This window comes from Lonchura striata, chromosome 1, assembly GCF_046129695.1.
Source record: "Lonchura striata isolate bLonStr1 chromosome 1, bLonStr1.mat, whole genome shotgun sequence".
Lineage (NCBI taxonomy): Eukaryota > Metazoa > Chordata > Aves > Passeriformes > Estrildidae > Lonchura > Lonchura striata.
In genome coordinates this window covers 128,554,817-128,576,136 of record NC_134603.1, presented here as the reverse complement: position 1 = coordinate 128,576,136, position 21,320 = coordinate 128,554,817, and the positions used below count along the sequence as shown (strand labels likewise).

The 21,320-nt window shown below is 33.7% G+C and overlaps 1 protein-coding gene across 7 annotated transcripts in view; it reads right to left on the bottom strand.

Moving 5' to 3' along the window:
• Positions 1-21,320, bottom strand: part of DGKB (diacylglycerol kinase beta) — a 339,840-nt gene that overhangs the window by 200,492 nt on the left and 118,028 nt on the right. For all 7 annotated transcript variants that reach the window (XM_021538316.3, XM_021538315.3, XM_021538318.3 and 4 more), the window contains 4 exons: positions 20,488-20,604; positions 15,943-16,016; positions 8,906-8,980; positions 1,366-1,451 (listed from right to left, as the gene is read on the bottom strand). In XM_021538316.3, the coding sequence (XP_021393991.1) occupies positions 1,366-1,451; positions 8,906-8,980; positions 15,943-16,016; positions 20,488-20,604 (352 nt within the window). The remainder of the gene's footprint in view (positions 1-1,365; positions 1,452-8,905; positions 8,981-15,942; positions 16,017-20,487; positions 20,605-21,320) is intronic.

The following is a 21,320-nucleotide window of genomic DNA, read 5'->3' as shown; positions in this document are numbered from 1 at the left end:
TATCTATACAATGGATGTAGCAGTGAAATCAATATTTATCAATATTTTAGGAAGATTTAACCTTCACATAATCAGTTAAATGAAAATCTTTCAGAGAATGTAATATTGAATAGAGTAGTTTAAAAAAGTTTTAAACTTTCAAACTGTTGATAATTATTTTGTCCTTTTTTTAAATTTTTTCTTTATATTCTTTTTTATTAATTTTCTTTTTTTTTGCTGTGCTCACAGCTAAGGCTCTTTTTATATCAGAAGATCAGGGAAGACCAAATAAGAAAGTTTAGAAAAAGGTGTACCCTTACACTTTATGTGTGCAAGTGCTTTTGCCCCCTAAAAGAAAGCATTAAAAATATTTTTTCTGCACCTATGAAAAAAGTTGGTTCCTGGATTGCCGTAATTTCTTAGTTCTATACCACAAAAAATGCACAACTCAGTATGTTACTGAAAGAGAAAATAACTGCATGACATTTTAAGAGCTCATGAAAAAGGTGATGACACAATTAACAGCTGAAAAACTTTGTTTCTTCCAAGTTAGGCAATGCACTTGATGTTTATATACATTAATTTATGACTCTGAAAGCTATTTGAGAGTTACTTGCAGTACCTGGCATTTGCAAGACTTTTTTCCAACCAAGATTAGAACTATTCATTTGCTATCATTCCTCCATGACATCAAGTTTACTTTTCAGTGAACTTTTAAAGGTTTTCTGGTTCCCTTCCAAATTTTAAGCACTTTAGTTAAAACTTAAGTCTTTTGACCTCTCTTGATCCACTTCCTAATTTCCACTGTAACTCATGCCCACTATTTTTCTCTGTAGCCTAACACCAAATAAATGATCATGTGACATGGGAGACACTCTCCTTAATAATCTTTGAGAAGATTAAGTATTTCAAGTCTGTCATAACTTGACTTGTGGGCCTTCCTTATGATTTTTACAGAGGACTTTGCAGTCAGCTGACTGAAAGAACTCCAAAACTGAATTACCTCTTAACACATGATCTTCATTTTAGGATAATATAGTATAAACAAAAATTTGGTAACTAAAGAAAGCAAGTGAGCTAAATTAATTTTTTTTTAAACTAGCAGGTTAGATTTGACTCAGTTGGGGAATAGACTTTAAAGTGAAATTAGAATAGATTAATTCAGATTTCTTGCTTTCAGGAAATCCAGAACTTGTCTAGAGATTTTAAATAACTTTTGCATTTTGAGTACCCTTAAAAATAATTCTGTCCCAAAAGAACACAATTCAAAAATTTAAATAAACAAGGTGTTGCTTGAAATAGATGTATCCATGCATTGGTATACAAGGAAGACCATCTAAATGAAAACCATGCGGCAAGCAAAACTGTGTAAAGGCTATAGATTACCTATGCAATCCAAAATCCAGCCTACTGTTCCATCTCCACCACATGCTAGAACTCTGAACTCAGCAACATCTCGGAAAAAATTTAACCTAAAAAGAGTAAATGAAGATATCTAATTATGATCAATATAATTGTGCACTATGTAAACATGTTATGGCTTAAGACATTTTATTTAACAGAAAATGCCAAATGATCACTTAAAATAAAAATCACTTCTGCTCATGTATTCATTCTTTGACAGATAAAATCCAAAACTATTATTAATTATTATCGGTATTATCTGAAAAATTTCAAACAAAATTAATAATTCAAGGATTAATATGGTACAGAAACACTAGAAAAAGTTTGGACCTGATGGTTGGTCCAATCTTTGTCTGACTTCAAATCTTGTTTGAAACTATTGTCAGAAAACATTGTATGTTCACTTAGTTGCAAATAGGTAGTCTCACAAGGTAGAAAAGTCTAAGTTGTCTAAATGTCTTAGCCATAACATTTATTTGTGAAGTTCTTTCTATAAAGCTATATGAAAACTCCATACTTCTGGTAGAACACTGGTACATATTAAGCTAAACATTGAGTGATTGGTAAAAACAACTTTGCCTCATGGTTTAACACAAAATGAGAAAGCATCAGATTGAAGGCCCTCATTACATCATCCTAAAAACCATATTTTAAAAGTAAAATAGATTTGGCAATATTTGCCTGGCTACTTCTGTTTCCATATCCATCAAGCGAGTACCATCACCTCCTCATCCACTTCCTTCTATAACATTGTTGCATAATGCTGGAAAGTGAGGATATATTAAAACAATGCTAGAGTTCAATATTTTCATTTGAAAGCATCAATTCAGGATAGCTTTTGACACATGCTGAAATCAGTCCTAATACATAAACTGTCACTAGACAAAAAAGTTCCAGTAAATTTGTAGTATTACTATGTACCTATATGTATGTTCATTCACATATATTGTATTCATTAGTGTTACAGATATCTTAATGGATATTCTATATTCTAGTCACCAGAACTGATAGACAGTTTGCAATCTCCTAATAAATTCACAACTAATATATTTTAAACAAATTCCTTAATTCAAATAAATATAGACAATAGCTTACAGGTGTTTAATTCCAACTGTTTCCCATATGAAAACATAATGCTGCAGGGAGAATGCAGTTTCTGTCCTTATGAAGTTTTACAATTCTTTTTTACTCTTGAGAAAATCATGAACACATGAAAAATTTGAAAAACACAATGACCAAAAAAGTTATGTAATATGTAGAATAATAGACAGGACAACTTCTTATTAGTTTTTGACCAGAATTTCAATTTTAGCCGAGTTGCATAGAATTAAGCCCATCACATGTCCACCCCCTGTAATTTTCTTTGCTCAGAAGAGCTCTTAAGCAATTTCAAGTGCAAATATAATGCCTAAAGGATGTTTACTTGCCCTGCATTAAAGGCTGCCCTGCCCTTCTCACCCCTTTTATGGTCTACTTCACACATGTGTAGAAGTGCTGTAGGATCTCCTGCAACCCAAAATGTTGTGTGCCAAATCTGACTGGGTCCATGTGGGAAACACATTTAAAAAGATCCTCTGCTGGAAGTCCCCTCCCAGCACTGCAAGGGCAGGCACCGAGATGTGCCCTGGCCAGAGGTGTGCATCCCTTCTCATGGCCTGGCAGAGGGACAAACACCTCCTGCCAGCAGTACCCCCACAGCAAGCCAATGTGTTGGGTTGGCAGAGAATCACTAGGTGTAATTACATTGCTTCCTATATTGAGAGTATTTCAGCTTAATTTGAAGTCAAATTATAGCGCAGAGGTGACAGCAGGGTACTGACTTCTAAGTATTTAAGCATTTCTACCTCATAGAAAAGAAATTCTGAAAGAATCAACCAACCAAAGCAACACCAAAAGCACAGGGTTGATTTCATCATTACTCTAGACCGGGACAATATAGACTTAAACCTCTGTCTCTCTTTATAAACAAGCTTCTTCGCCCTATGGATATCAAAGATCCTTTTTGTTTTGACTGTATAGCTAATCTTCATCAAAAAACTATAACTTCAAAAAAAGTGGGGGATTGAAAAATCTGGTGAAAGTGTATTGTCAAAAACATTTTCAATAAGTTGCATTTGTATTTCCCTGGGGGCTTTTTATATTCACAGGCAGTGAATTTTCCAAGCAAAGTATAGCACTAAATTCACATAACCTCTTCTTTTTATAAATTTAAATATAAAAATTATAGGTACATTTTATAAAAATCTAACACACAAAATACATAAAAATAATGCATGTTAGAGTGTATATTTGCATATATAAATGCAGTGTATATAAATATACTATAGCAGACATAAATATTTATAAAATCAAATTAATTTATAAAATTAAATATAGTTATATAATTATATATGTAAATAAATCTTATTCATTGAATTAGAATGTGCAGCCTACATTACGAGTTGGGAAGGGAACACAGTTTTCTGTTTTATAAGGTTTCATTCATACTCAGTAAGTGTTACAACTGTAAAGAAAGAATTTGACACATTTCTTTAGAGACCTTTAGGGAGAAAGACAGTATTGCTTACCAGTAACTCAATTAGTGGTTCAATATCACCTGTTACTTTTTATCTATCATTTTTCACATGGCTTGAAAAGAATTTTAAAAAAGCTGCTGGAGAAGAACTTAGTAATAAGTGGTTTAAAGTGAAACTAAAACAAAAATTAAAGTAATTGTAAAGATTTTGTGCAATGTCAGCCTAAGTTAAAAAAACAGAATAGAAAATTTTATCCTATTTTCTTTGAAAATTTTGAAACACTCAAAAGTGATCAACACCAGGCTAATTTTATTGTCAGAAACAAGGATTCAAAGGTACTTACTGAGTTTCTCCTGATAAATCAGTAATTTCCACCTGAAAGAGGGCTACTGTTTCAGCCACCTATGTTATTCTAATTCAGTTTTTCATAATCACCTCATCAAATCCATAGGAATGCAGGGGATCTATTTATGAATGAAATAATTCTAGAGGACACAACTATTTGATTTTGCATTATGCAGTTAATTGGTTTATGGAAAGGTGGCAAACACAAACACATTCTTATAGAACTGTTTAGAGAACTATCTAAAGTATTTATCTTAATCTGACCTAATTTATTAGAGCAAAACTGAAGTTTTACTCATAGTAATGAAAACATAAATTGCAATATTTTCCATTTAGTTACATACACATGACTTTTGCTCTTAAACCCAAAAGCAGTGCACTATGCAGAACTTCAGGTACTCAGCCACACAAGGTGGCATAACAGCAATGTTTGAAATCATTCAGCACTCTTCACTCACAGGGGAAGCAAAATTTAACACTGCCTATGGCCCAAAAGAATAATCCACTAGTGGATCTCAGCATAGGTTTCAGGTGCCAACACCACAGATGTCATAGAAGCAAAAATAATTTTAAACAGCTGCTTAAAATATATCTCTAAATTCAGGATTTAAGTCTCATATGTGAAGACTTGGTGAATTCTAAGTATTACTGGTTTGTGGTGTACAAAAATAATTTTTATCACTAGAGTACAACCAACCCACCATTGCTGGCTTTGCCATTCTTTGGCAAAAATGTAATTGTTCCAAGAAAACATGGACCAGATCCAATATTTTATTCAGAAGAAAATAACTACACAGTTATTATCTTCTAAAAATATTCTTGGTATATACACCTTCCTAGAATACTCTGGGTATTTCAAATGTCCAACAGAAAGAAATGCTCTAGCAATCAAAATAATTAAGGAAAATAGTGTAATTTTCAAAACAGACCTATTGCTTTGTGAAGGTAAAAAAACCCAGATGCTATAGATTCCAAATTGAGTTACAATGTAAGTTGCAGGGGTTCAGTTTTGCTGTCTTGGGCATCTATCTTTTAAGTGAGTAGAATTTAAGATTTAGAAAGGCCTGTTGAAGCAACCTTGCAGCTAGAATTCAAAAAATAGATGCTCTCCAAATTAAATGCTCATGGAAGATACAAAGAAATACAACTTTTGTAGATATAATTTCTATAATAGAGTATAAAAATACCACAAATTAGACATTTTAAATAATAGAACTTTAGGGAACAGAGGCCTTTTCAGAGGGACAAAGACTTTGTGAAACGCTGACCTCTCTACAGAGTCCTGCGGCTCTGTGTCTCGACTGCTATTCATCCTGCTATTATTTACCTCTCTGTGAGGTGAACAATAACTGAATTTCAGATTCTTCAAGATCATTAAATCCACAATAACAGTTGTTGTCAGAAGAAGACGACTCCTATAGAGATATAACAACCAAACAGGGAAACTCCTTTCATTGCAAAAAACACAGGTGCCAGGCACAAATTACACAATGCATCAGCCCAGCAATTTTCTCGTCACTGTGTTAACTGTGGCAGCCTGTAACTGTGGAGTACCTTTTATGCCTGTGTTCAGCTGCAGAGCTTACAAGGTTTTTCCAGCTCACTTGTATCCCTCTACTGCCAATTAAAGAATGTCTAAACCATTAATTATTATACCCATGTTTAAAGAGTACTGTTGCCCTTTGGCTTAGAGATTCTTGATTTTCAGGCCTCGCAGCAGGTCTCCATTGCTGGAAAGGAATCAGCGCAGGAGTCACTGCCATGAGGTTTATTTGCATCATGTACCTCTTTTTATAGACTATGACCATCACATGTCTCAACATAAACTGCTCCAAAAACCCTAGCTCAGGCAGGCAAAGAAGCTGCAAGAAATGTCATTGCTGCTGTTCCTGCACTTCCCCATGTACCATCCCATCTATTATAAAAAGTAGGCAATACATACACTTCAGTAACTGAGTACATTGAGGTTGTGATGCTAAAATTCATTGTCATCTTGCTCAAAATAATTTTCTCTTGTTCTGCTAGATGATGTAGCATCACATAGTTACAGAAAAACACAGAATAAATGGTACTAAAAAGGTGAGCCTTTTTTGTGGTTTTAGGGGGGTGTGTTTTGGTTTGGGTTTTTTTTTTTGTTGTTATTTTCAAGTCCTTTTTTCCAACATATTTACATTTCTCTGCAAGAACACAGTTATCCCACTAAAGAGGCAGAACAATACACATAGCAAATGAACTGCTGACCATTAAAAAAAAACCCAAACCAGCAGTTTCAGCCCCACTAAGATTTACAATTTTCTTAATCTCGTAGTTCTCTTTTCCCTCTCTCTGCCCACTGAAGACGGGATACATAGTTTTTTTTACAAAAATTAACTAGAGATATCAATTCATGTCAGCCACAGATGTTTGGAACACAAGTTACAAAATTTGTGAATGTTATCTTCTTGCTTGATGACAGCAGCCCAAGAGGAAAATACCATGAAAAATTAAAAACATTAATTGGGTTAAAGCAGACAGGTTGGCTCTAACAAAAAAATACAAATTCTTAGCTAATACTACAGATATTCTCTAGGTCGAGTAAACATGGCTAAGAATAGTAATTGAAAGAAAAAAAACACACATCTCAAAAGAGGCTCAGCTAAAATATACCACAGTAATGATAAATGCTTAAAAATAAATATACATTATGTTTATCCCTTTCTACTAAATAACTTACTGGGATGAAGAAGTGCACTTCTGCTTTTCTCTGCACTGTACTGTACCCAAATCTGTTCCATTTTGCCCTAAATTTCACATGTGATATGAGAACATTAAATAAATATAAAATTTGTATTAACAATCGAGTATAACTGGCATTATAGGATGGATGAATGAGTGGACAGATGGATGAATGAGCAGGTTTTATTAGGCAACTCAGCCCTCACAGAAAACAAGTACTGGTAACTGAAGCACCAGAGTTTATTCAACTTCTCACTTAAGGACCAAATTATATGCAGCCCATAAAGTATTGCCAGGGGCAAGAAGTGATGGCAGGAGACAAACTGGAAATTTAGGATTATTCATTACAGTGAAATGAATAAAAAATATACCAAAACAAGCAATGCCTGTTTGAAAATTAATTAGAATTTTCTTCAAAGTGACTCTGAACTAAAACTATTTCGATTTCTAATAGAAAACGAAATTGAAAACATTTTCTGAAAAGCACTGTCCTGGTTCAAAAGACAAATGTTTGAATTGCTTCAGTGCAGGGTTTCAGCTTGAACTTAACACTGCCCTCTTGTGACTCTGCCTTAAAATGCATTTTCCTTCACACAGTAAGACTCATGAAAACTAAGTCACTTATGGATAGAAATGCAGCCAATTTTTTTTTTAATTTTGAAGAAATAAGATGACTATGTACAAAAATATTTCAGTTTTTAAAAAAATCATCCTCTCAATTTCTAGCATGGCATTTATATTACACAGTATGTAAAACAATATTAGTTACTAGTGTCTTAGTTAATTCTTCTAGTCCACTTATTCTTTGAACTAAGAGTACTTACTTTTTATGTATGTGTCAAGAATAACATAAAAATCACCAAACTTCATTTGAGTAATAAAAACAGTACATTCAGATAGAAGATGATTACACATGCATGAAAGAAATCATGCATGCCATTATCTCCATTTTTTGGGCTAATTTTGCACCATTCAGCAGGTTAACATTAGCTATACTGCAGTGCATGATATCTTAACTTCTAAAAGGATTGAGCCCGACATGCTTTTCACTTTCATCAATGTTATACACATGTAAAGGTCTAAACAAAGATTTAAAATAAAAGTATTCAAACAACAGTGTAAACTTAATGTCAGTGAACATATGCCTACTAATATCCTTCTGCAACTCTTTTCACTGATGTAAAATTTCATTTCATCAATAACAAAAGTATATAGCAACTAGTACATACAAAGTAACACATAGAGCAGATATTTAGTGCTGTTCTATTTTTCTTCTACCAAAGCACCCACTACTTAAAAAGGAGACAATATCAGGTGGCAAAGGTTGGTGTTTGATACACTGTTCTCCCGTGTTCTCACGAATGCAAGTAAAGAAGAATCACGGAGGAAGCACACTAAGCAAGGGACTGCAATGCCAGCTGGTTCAGAGAGCACTTCGGTCCGCATTACAAGTCACTGCCAGCACAATCTAGCCTGGCCAGTTGTTTTCCAGCCACTACATTTCCAAGATCATGGAACTGATAAGAACTGTGTGGCCACCAATACATTACAGACACCCATGCATGTGCATTTATGTGTTTGTTTATGTAAAATAAATGGATGTCTTGTTGGTCAGTCTTGGAGCCCACTGACATCTGCAACACAAGTAAGCCCCAAGAACTCAGGTTGCTGAAATGCTGAAATTTGAAGCTTTACTCAGGTAAAGCTGCAAACAGAATTAAGTTTATCCCACAGTTTTTATAGAATAATAGATGGTTTTCTGCAAAACATATGAGATATAGCTTTACTTGTACAGTTAAACAAATAATACCTATACATCTCTGCAGCCATTCAGAAGTGCAGTGTTGATACATTCCAAACATGCTATATGTACTTCAGTCTGTTCATTTGATTATACAGTATTTTATTAAATGAGTTCCTGGTAATAATATTAACTGTAGACTTACCCTGGCATTGGTCCATTTCCAGAAAGACTATAAACTTGACGAGGATTTAAAAGATACTGAAATTTTCTATAAATTCTGAAGAGGTAAAAGAGACAAAGAGAAAATATTTACTTACATGTTTGGAATTTTTAAGAAAGCTTTCATATGAAAAAATTAAAGAAGTTAGAACATAGTACAATTATTTGAACTGCAGGATGTCATTTATACAAAAAATCAAATGCTTGAACACAGCAATTATAATTCATACACAGAGTGTATTGTGGGGTAGAAAGTTGAGACAGAAGTACTACAAGCTATTTACATTTCAAATGCTGTGTATAGACAGAAACAAAATACGATAAAAAGCTATAATTACACAACAAAAGGTGAATCAAAAAAGCATTTCAGAAAGCATATTGATTTGTATTAAAGTAACTAACTCCATGGCAAAGGAGAGATTTCTTCCTGAAATTTAATGCAAACACAGAACTACAAATATAATTAATTGCAAAAGCTAATTGGCTTTGCCACCCACCAAAAATGTCCACATAGACTGGAAAACATTCTGATAAAGAAAATCTGTGGTTGACTACATTTCCTCAGAATTACATTTGAATGGGAAGAAAAGAAAGAGTTGAAGCATTGTTTTACTAAATTACACTTATTTTTAAACTATCTAAACAATAGGAAGCAATTCATTGATACAGCATGACAAGCATTGCCCGATCCCACATGGGACCCCATTTGCTGTCCTACCCTCAGCAATTTTTTCTTCTAAAGCGTAAATTTAGAAATACTTGCTCTAAAAGTATGACAGAGATTTTGTTTCTTAATTACAAATATTAGAAATGTAATTTCCTAAATTGATTGGAATATAGTAGTTCTCACACAGAACCAAGAAAGCACACAAAAGACTTGGAGCTCAGAATAAATAAATATACACCTGGGATATATGGTAATAGTTTGAATTATAAGCCCCTGTTTCTTGGTTTTAATTTTAATGCTTCTGTCCTTAAGCTAAGTAATATTTTAATGTTTTTAAGAAGACATTTATTTTTCCACTGAAATATTGCTTCAATTTCTTAAATAAAATAGAAGCATAATAAGACCTGAATTCTAGGTTAGAATGTCCACGTTTTCAAATACAGCACAATAAACTTATAGACACAATATATGTGCATATTCAGGATTTTTTTTCTTTTTTTTTTTTTTTAATATAAATGCACAATCTATCAAGATAGCTGGAGAGGAAGTGTGTAAAAATCCTGAATACAAACAAATTCATAATTATCTGTAAAATTGCCCAATTGGAATATTTTCTTAACTTCTCAATTATTTAGTGATATCAGCCTCATCAGGCATTTTATTCAAGCAAACTCACACAATATATTCCTGATGCTCTTCCTGAGAGAAAAAGTCAGTATGAAATTACTAGTTTCATTTCACAAGTATGCACACATAATTGTTGATGGCTGTGATGATTAAATTAGACATCAGACAATGGATTTACAACACAATATACATATTCCAATTTCACAAATGTAAAAGGAGTTTTCTAGTTACTATGTGTGATTTGCTTCTTGGAGATGTGTAGAATTTAATCTGGTCAAAGGTGATGCTAATTTCATTTGTGTAGCTGACTAGAAGAAGTTCATGAGCAGTATTTTTATGAAGTCCCGAAGGTCTAAAAGTTATTTTCCTAAAGTTTGGCACTACAAAACATACTAGCCATTACCTACACTCACAGTGCTGTTCTCAGGTAACAGGAAATGCTATAAATGCCTTCTTAATAAAGAGGAGGCCTGGTTTTTCTAATCAGAACCCATAAGTCCAACTGCAGTAATGAAGAGATTACACTGAATTGTACTTATTGCATACCATTCATGGCTACCAGATGAACATCAGTACCTGCTAAATCACTCCCTAATGACTCGCTGCAAATGACACATCAAGTTATTAAACACATTTATGTATTCTAGTCTGTGTAAAATTCATAAATTGATGGCTCATTTCTATTCATACATTCTCAAAAAACCAAAAAGTTAGAAACTGTTTACAAATGTTTCCCTCACACTAAGCTGTACTCAGACATAACAGGGTGGCATGGGGAAGCCAAAGAAAAGGGACAGAAACTCAACCTTCCAGTTTTACATCTACAGTACCAAACAGTGACACTGACTTGGCTCTGAAGGCCTTGCTTCCACATGTGGGGAAGGAATTGGATGTGGTTTCATTGTGACTGGAGATCTGTGCTGACAAGGCCATGAGGTGGTGTGGTGGGAAATGCCCCAAAAGATATTTTTGTGATGAAAGGCAATTTCATGAACAAAGCCAGTTTATGAAATTACCACTTGTCAACAAAAAGCTGTGCTAGTGTAACTACTTTTGGGGTTATTCTGTGATGTGGAAACTAAAAAGATTCAATTTAAAACAGAGAAGTTTCTTCATTTTCATTTTTCTTCTAATTTAAATCATGTCCATGATCTCATATAAACCTCAAAACATTCTGATATAATAATAACTGAGGAGGCAGAAAATTATCTCAGGAATGGCCAAAGGAGCTGGAATCATCTTTAAACAGCTCAGCTGCTGAAGAAAATATTTCTGAGTGCACCTTGAGCTGAGTTAGATTAAGCTGTCTTCCGGAGGAGAGAGAAAATAAATGGCCAGAAACTAGCTGGCAATTCAAAACTGGCAATAAAGTTGACTACACTGTGGAAAAAGCTGGCCATGGCAATGCCTTCTTTCACAACTGGGGATGCATCTTCAGTCCTCTAGGGGCTATTAAAGATGTGGCTAATACAGGCTTCATTTAACCCTGATGTCAGACAAGGAAGACAAGCCAAGGACTCCTCTCCAAAATAAAAAAAATGCTAGTTATTTTCTCTTGAAGACATACAATATTTGAAAAAGAACATTTGAAACTGTCTTTACATTTTGTCTCAAAGCTAAATGAAATCTCGGAAAGGCAGATTAGTTGGAGGGGAGGAGGGAACAGCTGCTATGAACCCAAGTTATTTGAAAACAGCAAAGGTTAAAAATATCATCAACCTGTATTGCACAGACACTGAACGTGGAGTCAGCAGGAAACATGAGTGTACGGAAGCTGATCTCCAGTGCATCCAACAGCACATTTGTCAAGGAAACAATTGTGTAAACTCATCCTCTGGTCAGGCAAATAAACTGGAAAATGGGGAAGTGGAAATCAAAGTAATGAGTATGGCAAAACAACAGAATGATTTAGAAGAACTCTTTATGTGAGAAACATTACCCTTAACAACAGCCTTTAGAAGCACTACATGCTTGTTGTATATTCTTTCTGTTTAAAGAAACTATTTTTGAATGGTGTACTATATATATACATTTTATACACAGATTATTGAAAACTGTTGCCTTGATTAGTTAGATCATAAACGCAGACATCCCAAACCGATAGTCCCAGAATGAAATGGATGTTCTGCATTTTTTTGGGATGAAATTAACTGCACCTGCCCATTTCATGCACAGCCACTGAAAATATGTTAAGGTGTGATATAGCCTGAGGAATTAACTTGCCTGGGTTTGGTGAACTCCTATTCAGTCTCATGTTCAGTTAAAATGAATTTCTACTATGTGAAAGCCTTAAATTAATCAACTTCAATTGTATTTTTCTACTTTCTCCTTAATAAATATTGACTTATATTTTTATTCTATTATAAACATCTGTATTGTCTAGTAATAAAATAATTCAAGTCCAAATAACTGCAAATACACTAGAGTGTCACATAATGGGCCATAATGTAGCTCCTAATTGAGAAAAAAATATAATGGGGCTATTGTCATAATTCTTTATTTTGCAATTGTATCTGAAAGTGATAGCATTGGTCCTTACAACAGAAACCTATATAGGAAGAATACATTTATCACTACATATTCTGAAAAATGGAATTTCTAACATAATGAAAGTTTCAAAATGTATTGATAAGATATGGTTGTAGATATTTTTGTTCTGAATGCTCTTTTTCTACATATCCATTTGCTTCTCCCCACACCTCTGAACATTTAAAAATTAAAACTAAAGAACCAAACTTCTTTCACCTTTAAGTGATCCTTAGTTCCCTTCTTTTGCATTTGAGAGATTTGAAAAAAATTACAAAATACAACAGGAAATGACCATGTATTACTAGGGGTGTGCATTTATTCAACTGGTTTTCAGTTGGATGCATAAACTCTCTCCAAGAATAAAGGCAATGAAATGGTCTGGGTTATTATATGGTAAGGCATCAAATCTTGTATGGGGAACTGTGGGAACACGGGAGTCTTAATAATCTGCAGTAACCTTCCTATGTTCAATGAAAGTCAATTAGAAATCTTATATTCATTTATTGTGACCTCTCAAATACAGAGAATCCTAAGTAGAAGATTTTCTTAATTGGAATTAATCAAGAAAACGAAATTTTGTTCTACAAAAATTAGAAGGCTGTGGGTTGGTTTTGCTTTTTTTTTCCCCTTACAGCAGGGGAAATCTTACTTTTGTTACACTGTATCCTCTAGTCCCGCCCTCTCAGCACCTGACCAGACTACAGAATTGCAATAAGCAAGAAACCTGACTTGAATGCCATTTACTTGAAGTTGGACTCGATGATCCTTGTGGGTCCCTTCCAACTGTGAAGAAATCTGTGAATCACCATAACTGTGCATTTTGCAAAGTAATTTATGTCTTGAAATGTCCTGTGATTTTACTTTCCACAACATATAACTGCCACAAAATTTAAGGGTAGGGAAAATATGGGAATTTCTTTCTGGTTACTGACTGTAAAGCAGACAATAAAACCCAGAAAAAAAAAAGAAGTTGAATAACAGTTCTCCTGAGAATGTTTTCATCACTTATATTAATATTCAAACTAAGATGCACTCTTAGCATCCTTATTTTATATTTTTACTACTGGCATAGATATGAAACATTAACACCTCAAAAATGGAGTGCAAACCCCTTCTCAACACATAGTCCATATGTGGACTTTCTTCAACCTTTTTGAATCTGGCTTTAGCTCTAACTGTGAGAGATTATCTACTAATGGTGAATGACCTGAGATATGTTTACATGACTAGGCAGTTGACCTTTTGATGTGCTTCTCTTAAAACAGAAATACTGAGTGCAACCTCGACACATTAGTATGTAATTTAACATATTGTGTACATGTGGTATCAAAGCAAATTTAAGAGGTTCTTACAATTCACTATACTCAGCTGCTGGTGCTTGCCCTCATGCTATACACTTAATTGTGTAATGACACTTGTGGATAACGGTGCTAGTGAATGAAGTGTATATAGGACATCCATTTTACAAATTCAAATAATTCCTGTGATCTGTTTGGCCTCAGTAACAGTTTCATTGACATAAACTGAGAAATGTAAGACTCTAAGACATGAAGGGAAACAGGAGCTTTAGATGGGGATCAGATTTTAAATTTGCTTTTACCCTGGAGAATATCTAACATTAAATGACATCCCTACTGCATTATGCCCATTCAAATAGTAACACTTGAGACCAATTATGAGCTAGGAACTGAAAGCTGTGAAACAGCATTTCATTAAATTGTTTCTAGGCTATAACTAACTGTGTAAGTGCAGCTCTCTAACCTGCCTTTCACTTGCATAATTGCAGACTGGATCTCTGATCTAGTCACTTCATATTGGTACTATAAAAAGTCAAGCTGAGTGCTAGTGCAGATTACCTTCCACAAGACCCCTGACTGCACAGTAGTCCTGTCTACCAGGGCTGCCTCACACTGCTACTGTGGCTGAAGCACAAAAACTCAGGATGGCTCACACGGTTTTGTTCTAATTGCAAAGGTGGGTTCTTGAAACTCCTTAGAATTAATATTCTAGATCATTAACTGCTTTTGACACACCTAGCTGATATCAAGGTATACCAGTCCAGGGATTACATAAACAGCTCTCAAGCGATAGCCAGTTCTCTTAGAATTCTTCAAACACAGTTTTGGTTAATGCTCCTTAGCTTTAAGAATTACCCTAACAACTATTCTGCAGGATTTTGTCCTCTTTGACAGTTTACTTTTAGGAGCACAGGAAAATGTGATCTAAGGGAGGCATTGTGGAGGAGATAGGGAAAACTGAGCCACTGTAGTTTACTTGCTTGGTTCCAGGCTTTAGAACCACACTGCATCCCCTTTCTTTGCTTCTCATTACCCATGTCACCAGTACCCACAGGTGTCACCTTCAGCTGGATCCTGGCCAAAAGGCCATAATCTTTTTCAAGACTTGAAGTTACTGCACAGACATGGTGAACTAGGCTATAAAAATGTAGAGGCTTATGGGATGATCAGAAATGACCACATCGTTAGCATTTGAATGAAACATGCTCTGGAAAGTTTGTTTAGTAGGCAACTAATTCAGTATTCCTGCCTGACTAGCAGGACAATGCTCCTTACTACATTATCAGGTTTCTGGTATGTTAACACTTAGACTAATAAACTCAGACATTTTCATTTAAATTAATGTAATTACTGACATATGTAAAATTAGTATGTTTTTAATTTCATGTGATTGGACTCTAATAATTCAACTGGATTTTTAGAATGCTTCCTATCTACAGAAATCAAAAGTTTTCTTTGAAGGAAATCTTATGAAGAGTCTTGAGAGCCTCTACTACTAAGTCTTTAAAAAGCAAATCATACATTAGAAAATGGAATACTGCTTCTAATTTAAACTACTGGCCTGCCTGTATAATAATTACATAGATTAAAAGAAAACTGTTAGCACTTTAAAGTTTTGACACAAGATATGGCCACTCACATCTTCATGCAAATCACACAAACCCATGCACTGAACATAGCTATTTTGATTTGAAACAAAAATATTCTATAGAATTAACTCTTGTTTTTAACTGGAGAATTTATAGGTACAGAAATATAGGATGTTCAACTGTGAGGAATAACAATATAAAATTTTGGATTTTTTCCACATATACAAACTTTTAAATTCATTTTTAAACATTTCACAGACCAGAACAAGAAAGAGAGGGGGCAAAAAGAGAAAAAGAAAAAAACACTTACCTTTCTCCTTGTTTCCCACCACTTTTAGGATTGACAAAAACTAAAAGTGGATGAGTGCCTGGAACTGGAGTGATCTAAAAGAAGGGAATAACACAGCCACTCATTAATGCTGTGTGTTGCATTCATTTTTTCCTATAGTAGACAGAAAACAAAAAGCTTAATGCAAACTCTATGTTATGCTATGTAATCCAGCTGGAAGCAATACCATATTTTGCAATAATCCTCACTTCATTAATTTGCCAGAAATTGTAAGTGACTTCTCTTTTAATGCAGTCTTGTTTTACAGCTGTGTTGCCATTTTATCCAATAATGCCACTGAAAAACTAAGATATATACACACATAACCTATCTCTATACAGATATATATTTGTGTGCATATATATATTATATATACATACATATATCCATGAGTAGAGAAGAAAACTTTAAATGGTTATTTAAGTAATTTCCTTAAAACAAAGGAAAAGAAAAAAGCTTAAAAGAAACTGTATTTTGGAGTGAGAAATCACACTATAATATATACTATGAAGGTCAACTGTAGCTATAACAAACATTGAACTTAGCAGATTTTTTTTCAATTATGTCAATGAATATCTGCAACATTTGATATAATAAGAAATCACACACTTTTTAAAACATTAAGGAATTCCTTTAAACACCTGAGAAAGCTGAAAAACTTAAGGTAGAGGAGAAACCATAAGGAAGAAGGGTAAGTCTGAGGAAAATAATGTTCAGGACAAGGAAGGAAACAATGACTTCTACCATTATTTTTTTTACATTCTTTTGTGTATGGAAAGTTTTCCATATACACATTAATATTTAGCTTTACAAAGTAACACCTTCATTCTAAGTGCTAGGGTTAGTCTCTATTTTCAGATACTCTGAGATGTGTGTGTTCATTGCCTTTACTCCAACGACTTGAACATAAAAATAATACTAATCTCTAATACAAGTCTTTAAATCATGAAACTGTACTATTCATATTTAGAAGTATCACTTTAAGACTTATATCAATTCCAAAATTGTTGAAAGTATATTAAGAGCTCAAAGTCATCATCTCCAAAGTCATACACTAACAACTTTAGAGATTGATCTTAGACCATCTGTGTTTCAAAATGATGCATTGAAAGCCTTGCTTGAAATCCTTATTCATAATTCCTGAAATAACAAAACTTGAAGATTTCATAAAATGTAATTTAAGGAAGAACCTGAGAAACATCATAGCTAAGGAGTTAAGTCTAAACATACTAGAGATATATGTATATAATCCTACAGGCATCTAAAAGCACTTTTCTTTTACTAGTAAATGTTAAGCACTAGTGTGTCAACTCTATTCATGATTTTACAGAAAACCAGAATCAAATCTTGATACATACAATACAATTCATACAAAAGATAATGGAAAAGTCCACATTCAGCAGTATTAAGTTTAGCACGAAACCAGCTCAGTATCACCTAGCACAGTAAAGTGCTGTTTGTTGAAACATACATCAAATTGCAGAATACAGTGCAGTTTGTCATATATTTAATTTTTACCTACTGTTTTAATCAATTTTAGTTATTTAGCCAATTCCCATGGTGTTTATTCCGGTAAACTAAGTGTAAACCATTGGTGCTCATTGTGACAGAGATGGAATACCTACTGAAATCCCTTAAGACACAGGTTAATTAATGAGACTCATCCTAAGGTTATACATGATCTATTACTTCCTCTAATTAGAAATAATAATCCTGATCATTATGCTGGTTAGCTAGAAAGAAGCAAGATGAATGTGCTTAACTATGATTAATTGTCTTAAAGTCATGCAGACCTCCACTGCCACTAAGTTATCTGCTCACTCTGTCTGATGGAAGGAAGGTTTGGGCTTGACCTTTTTCTCAACAAAAGCTAAGTGATGGAATTTTATATTTCAAATCTTTTCTTTCAAGATTCAATGAGATTATTTCAAGTAGAAGGGTTTGGCTCATCAAAAAAAAAAAAAATTAAATAGTCTGTATCCCACTCAGTTCCAAAATAAATTTTAATTAAATTTTTACAGCTTTTCCAAATTACTTTTCCAGATAACATACGGTATTTTTATATAATGAAATGCAACTAAAGATTCAGACTAAATTAGTGAACATTTTCAAGCCCTAATCTAGCACAATTTAAAGGCAATCTTCACAATGTTATAGGACAAGTGGCTTAAAGTAAAAAGAAAAAAACAAAAAGAAAAAAGTGGTGAAGCACTTATATATAGTTTCTCCCATATTGAAAACAGAGGTCTAACAGCAGTAATTTCAAGATCTTTGCTTTTTTACCTTGTATCTTAAATCATAAACAAATGCAATTAATAATTAATACTGATTAAGTGTTCTGAAATAAAACCCTTGCTCACTGAAGATTTTATTAAAATGAGACTATGCCAGCAGAATCAGAGTATAAGAAACAGAGAAGCATGCCAAATATGGTAAAATTAGAGTAGTATACTTTGATCAGATACAGAATGTTTTCTCAAGACCATCTTTGGGCAAAATACTAATATTAATTGCCAGTTATATTTATAGCATCTTACATAGTTGTGAGAAGACCTGAAAAATTACACAATCTGTGAGGAAAAGAAGTCCTAACATTCTCATTGATCCCACCCTTTTAGCAGGATAGCCTTCAAGGTCCACTCAGCCTTCACAATAATTACATTAACAACAGGTTACCATTTTTAATGCAAATCAAAAATTAAATATTTGATGCTAAGATGGATTTCTGCCACTTAAAACCAATTAAATCCATCCGTGAAAAACAAAGATCACAGTATAATCAGAAAATTAGGGCCATGACTGCAGTATTATTTCAAATGTTATCACTATGGTACCATGTCATGCACTACATTACAAATGTGTCATTACAGAACACCAACCACTTCAACAAACACCTCAAATCTATTAAATAATAATTTTATCATCTTTGTCCCCACTCTCCTTTTCTCCATCTCTAGCAGTAATAAAGAAAAGCAAGGATGAAACATAGGCTTTTGATTCATCTTGGTAAGACACAATAGAACACAAGTTTTGGATCACACTAAAAAACTTAGGGGAAATATTATGACCTGAAAGCAGAACATATAATAATTTAAAGTTTTGTGTTGAAGAGTCAATGGTGCTAAAAGCTGCTGTTTTGAGTAGACCAAGTATTATATCCTAGGCACAATATCACATGAGTGGGAAATAGAGACTAAAAATAGCTAAAAATAAACTATGAGCATAAGTAATCTAATGCTTGGAGTAAATACAAAATTCATAATGATACATGGTGCTGTAACCAAAAGGAGATGCCAAGGATGCTCCTCTATCTAGACTACTTTGTCTCACTGGAATTGCATAGATATCCCCCAAAAGTTAGAAAATACTGTGTATTTCATTAAGCACAAACTTATTAATCACACTGTGACTGCTTAGACAGAACTTGAGCTTTCTTTCAATTACGACACTATCATTTTTTGCTTCATGTTTTGTCATAGATGATCTGGATAGCAATGAAGCCTGTAAAAAATCTAAGTACAGGAAGAGATTCTTTAAAGCAATGGATAATTATTGCTTTAATAACCAACTATAGCATCAATGGAGCATCCAAATAACTGGATAGATTTTAGGGTTTGTTTTTCAGGTTTTGCTTGGATTTTTTTCACCTTCTTTGGGTTGTCATAACAAGAATATTTGACTAACCTAAAACATAGAACAAATACAATAAACCTTCTTATCCTGACACAAGATGAAATAATTATGAGGCACAAAGTCATTGATAAATGGTAATGGAATCTTTTTACTGAAGCCCAACTACAGCATATCAAAAGATAGAGAGAACGGACAACTATGCATATTATATGATTATTACATTGTTATCATGATGATAATTTAACTCCTGAGGACATAAAGCAGAAGCATCCTGCATATGGACATTGATTTCACTCAAAACTACTCACATCTCAAGGGAAAAAAGTCATCAGTTCAGGCATGCCTCAAAGTCACCACTCTTAAATAACACTAGCACTTCACACACATGAGGTTTTTTTTCTAGCAGAAAAACTCCCATATTTATTATAGGTATTTCTAGTAATGAAAACACGATGCTTCTCACCATTGTTAATGCTGATATGCCAAATACCCTACTTAGAAAAACCTGGACAAAAGACACCCTTGAGGTTTACTCCATCCATTAATTAACAGGTCCAAATGAGAACAGTTAACAGTTATCGGGACAGACTTAGATTAATAATGTAAATTTACACAACATTGCATGACAGATACCAAAATAAACTATACACCCTATGACAGAAGTGTTTTAGAGCTAGTCTTCCCTCCCCCTAATTGTCTTAGGAAATCCTAACAATCACATGAGAAGCAGATGTATATCACAGGATTCCTGAACCAATGGAACAATTTACCTATTGACTTTTTAATAATGTAAAAGTGAAATATTAGAAGAGTGAACGTATATTTCACTTTAGACATATTTCACTCTTCATACCTAAAATTATCTGCTTAATATTAAAATAACAATAATCACACCTGAAGGCCTTGTCCATCTACAGTGACAGAATTTGCTCTTTGCATTTTGTTCCGTTCTCCCAGTTTGTTCATTTGCTGGGGGCAGCTCTTTTCTTTTTTCACTGTTGCTTGTCTTTCCTTGAAAAGAGAAAAGGAAACATTTTAACACATTATATAATGCTATACATCTATAACTGAGACTGTAGCTCCACAAAGTTGTTTTTTTTGACTAGCAAGTAATGTCAGACTCTGCTTTAATGAAAATGAGATCTCAGTCAAGTTAATACACAATGTCTGGCCACTTCACATAACATCTATCTATTTGCCTGACATTCCATAATGACTAGGCAATAGATGGATGAAAAGTGTGCAGTCACAACACAAATTAATGCAATGATGTGAAAAGATAATCTGACATTACCAGGGTGCCATTCTGAAACTTGAAAGCCAATAACACAATATACTTGACTGTTTAATAAGCATATTGATAAGAGATTAGTAATTTTCCAAAATTTCATCCTGACTGCTAGCAGAGGTTGGATGCTTCAAAGTGCTTTACCACTTTGGCAAAATATACCCAGTCTAAATGAACCATAATAAATTAGCTGAGTAGCTTTTTATAAAACATGTACTTCGTATCAGAAGGAAACCAGAATCTACACCAGATTCTAAGCTGCTGGCAACTTTTGATGCTGATACACAGCACAGTGAGATGGTTATTTGAAAGAGAAAAACTCAGTATTGTATTGTTGCAATCATATTTTCAACTGTTATCAGGCCATTTCAGATAACTCTGCATGGAAAAAAGTATTCTCATTTTTAGTATCTCATTTATTCTATTTATAAACTGCACC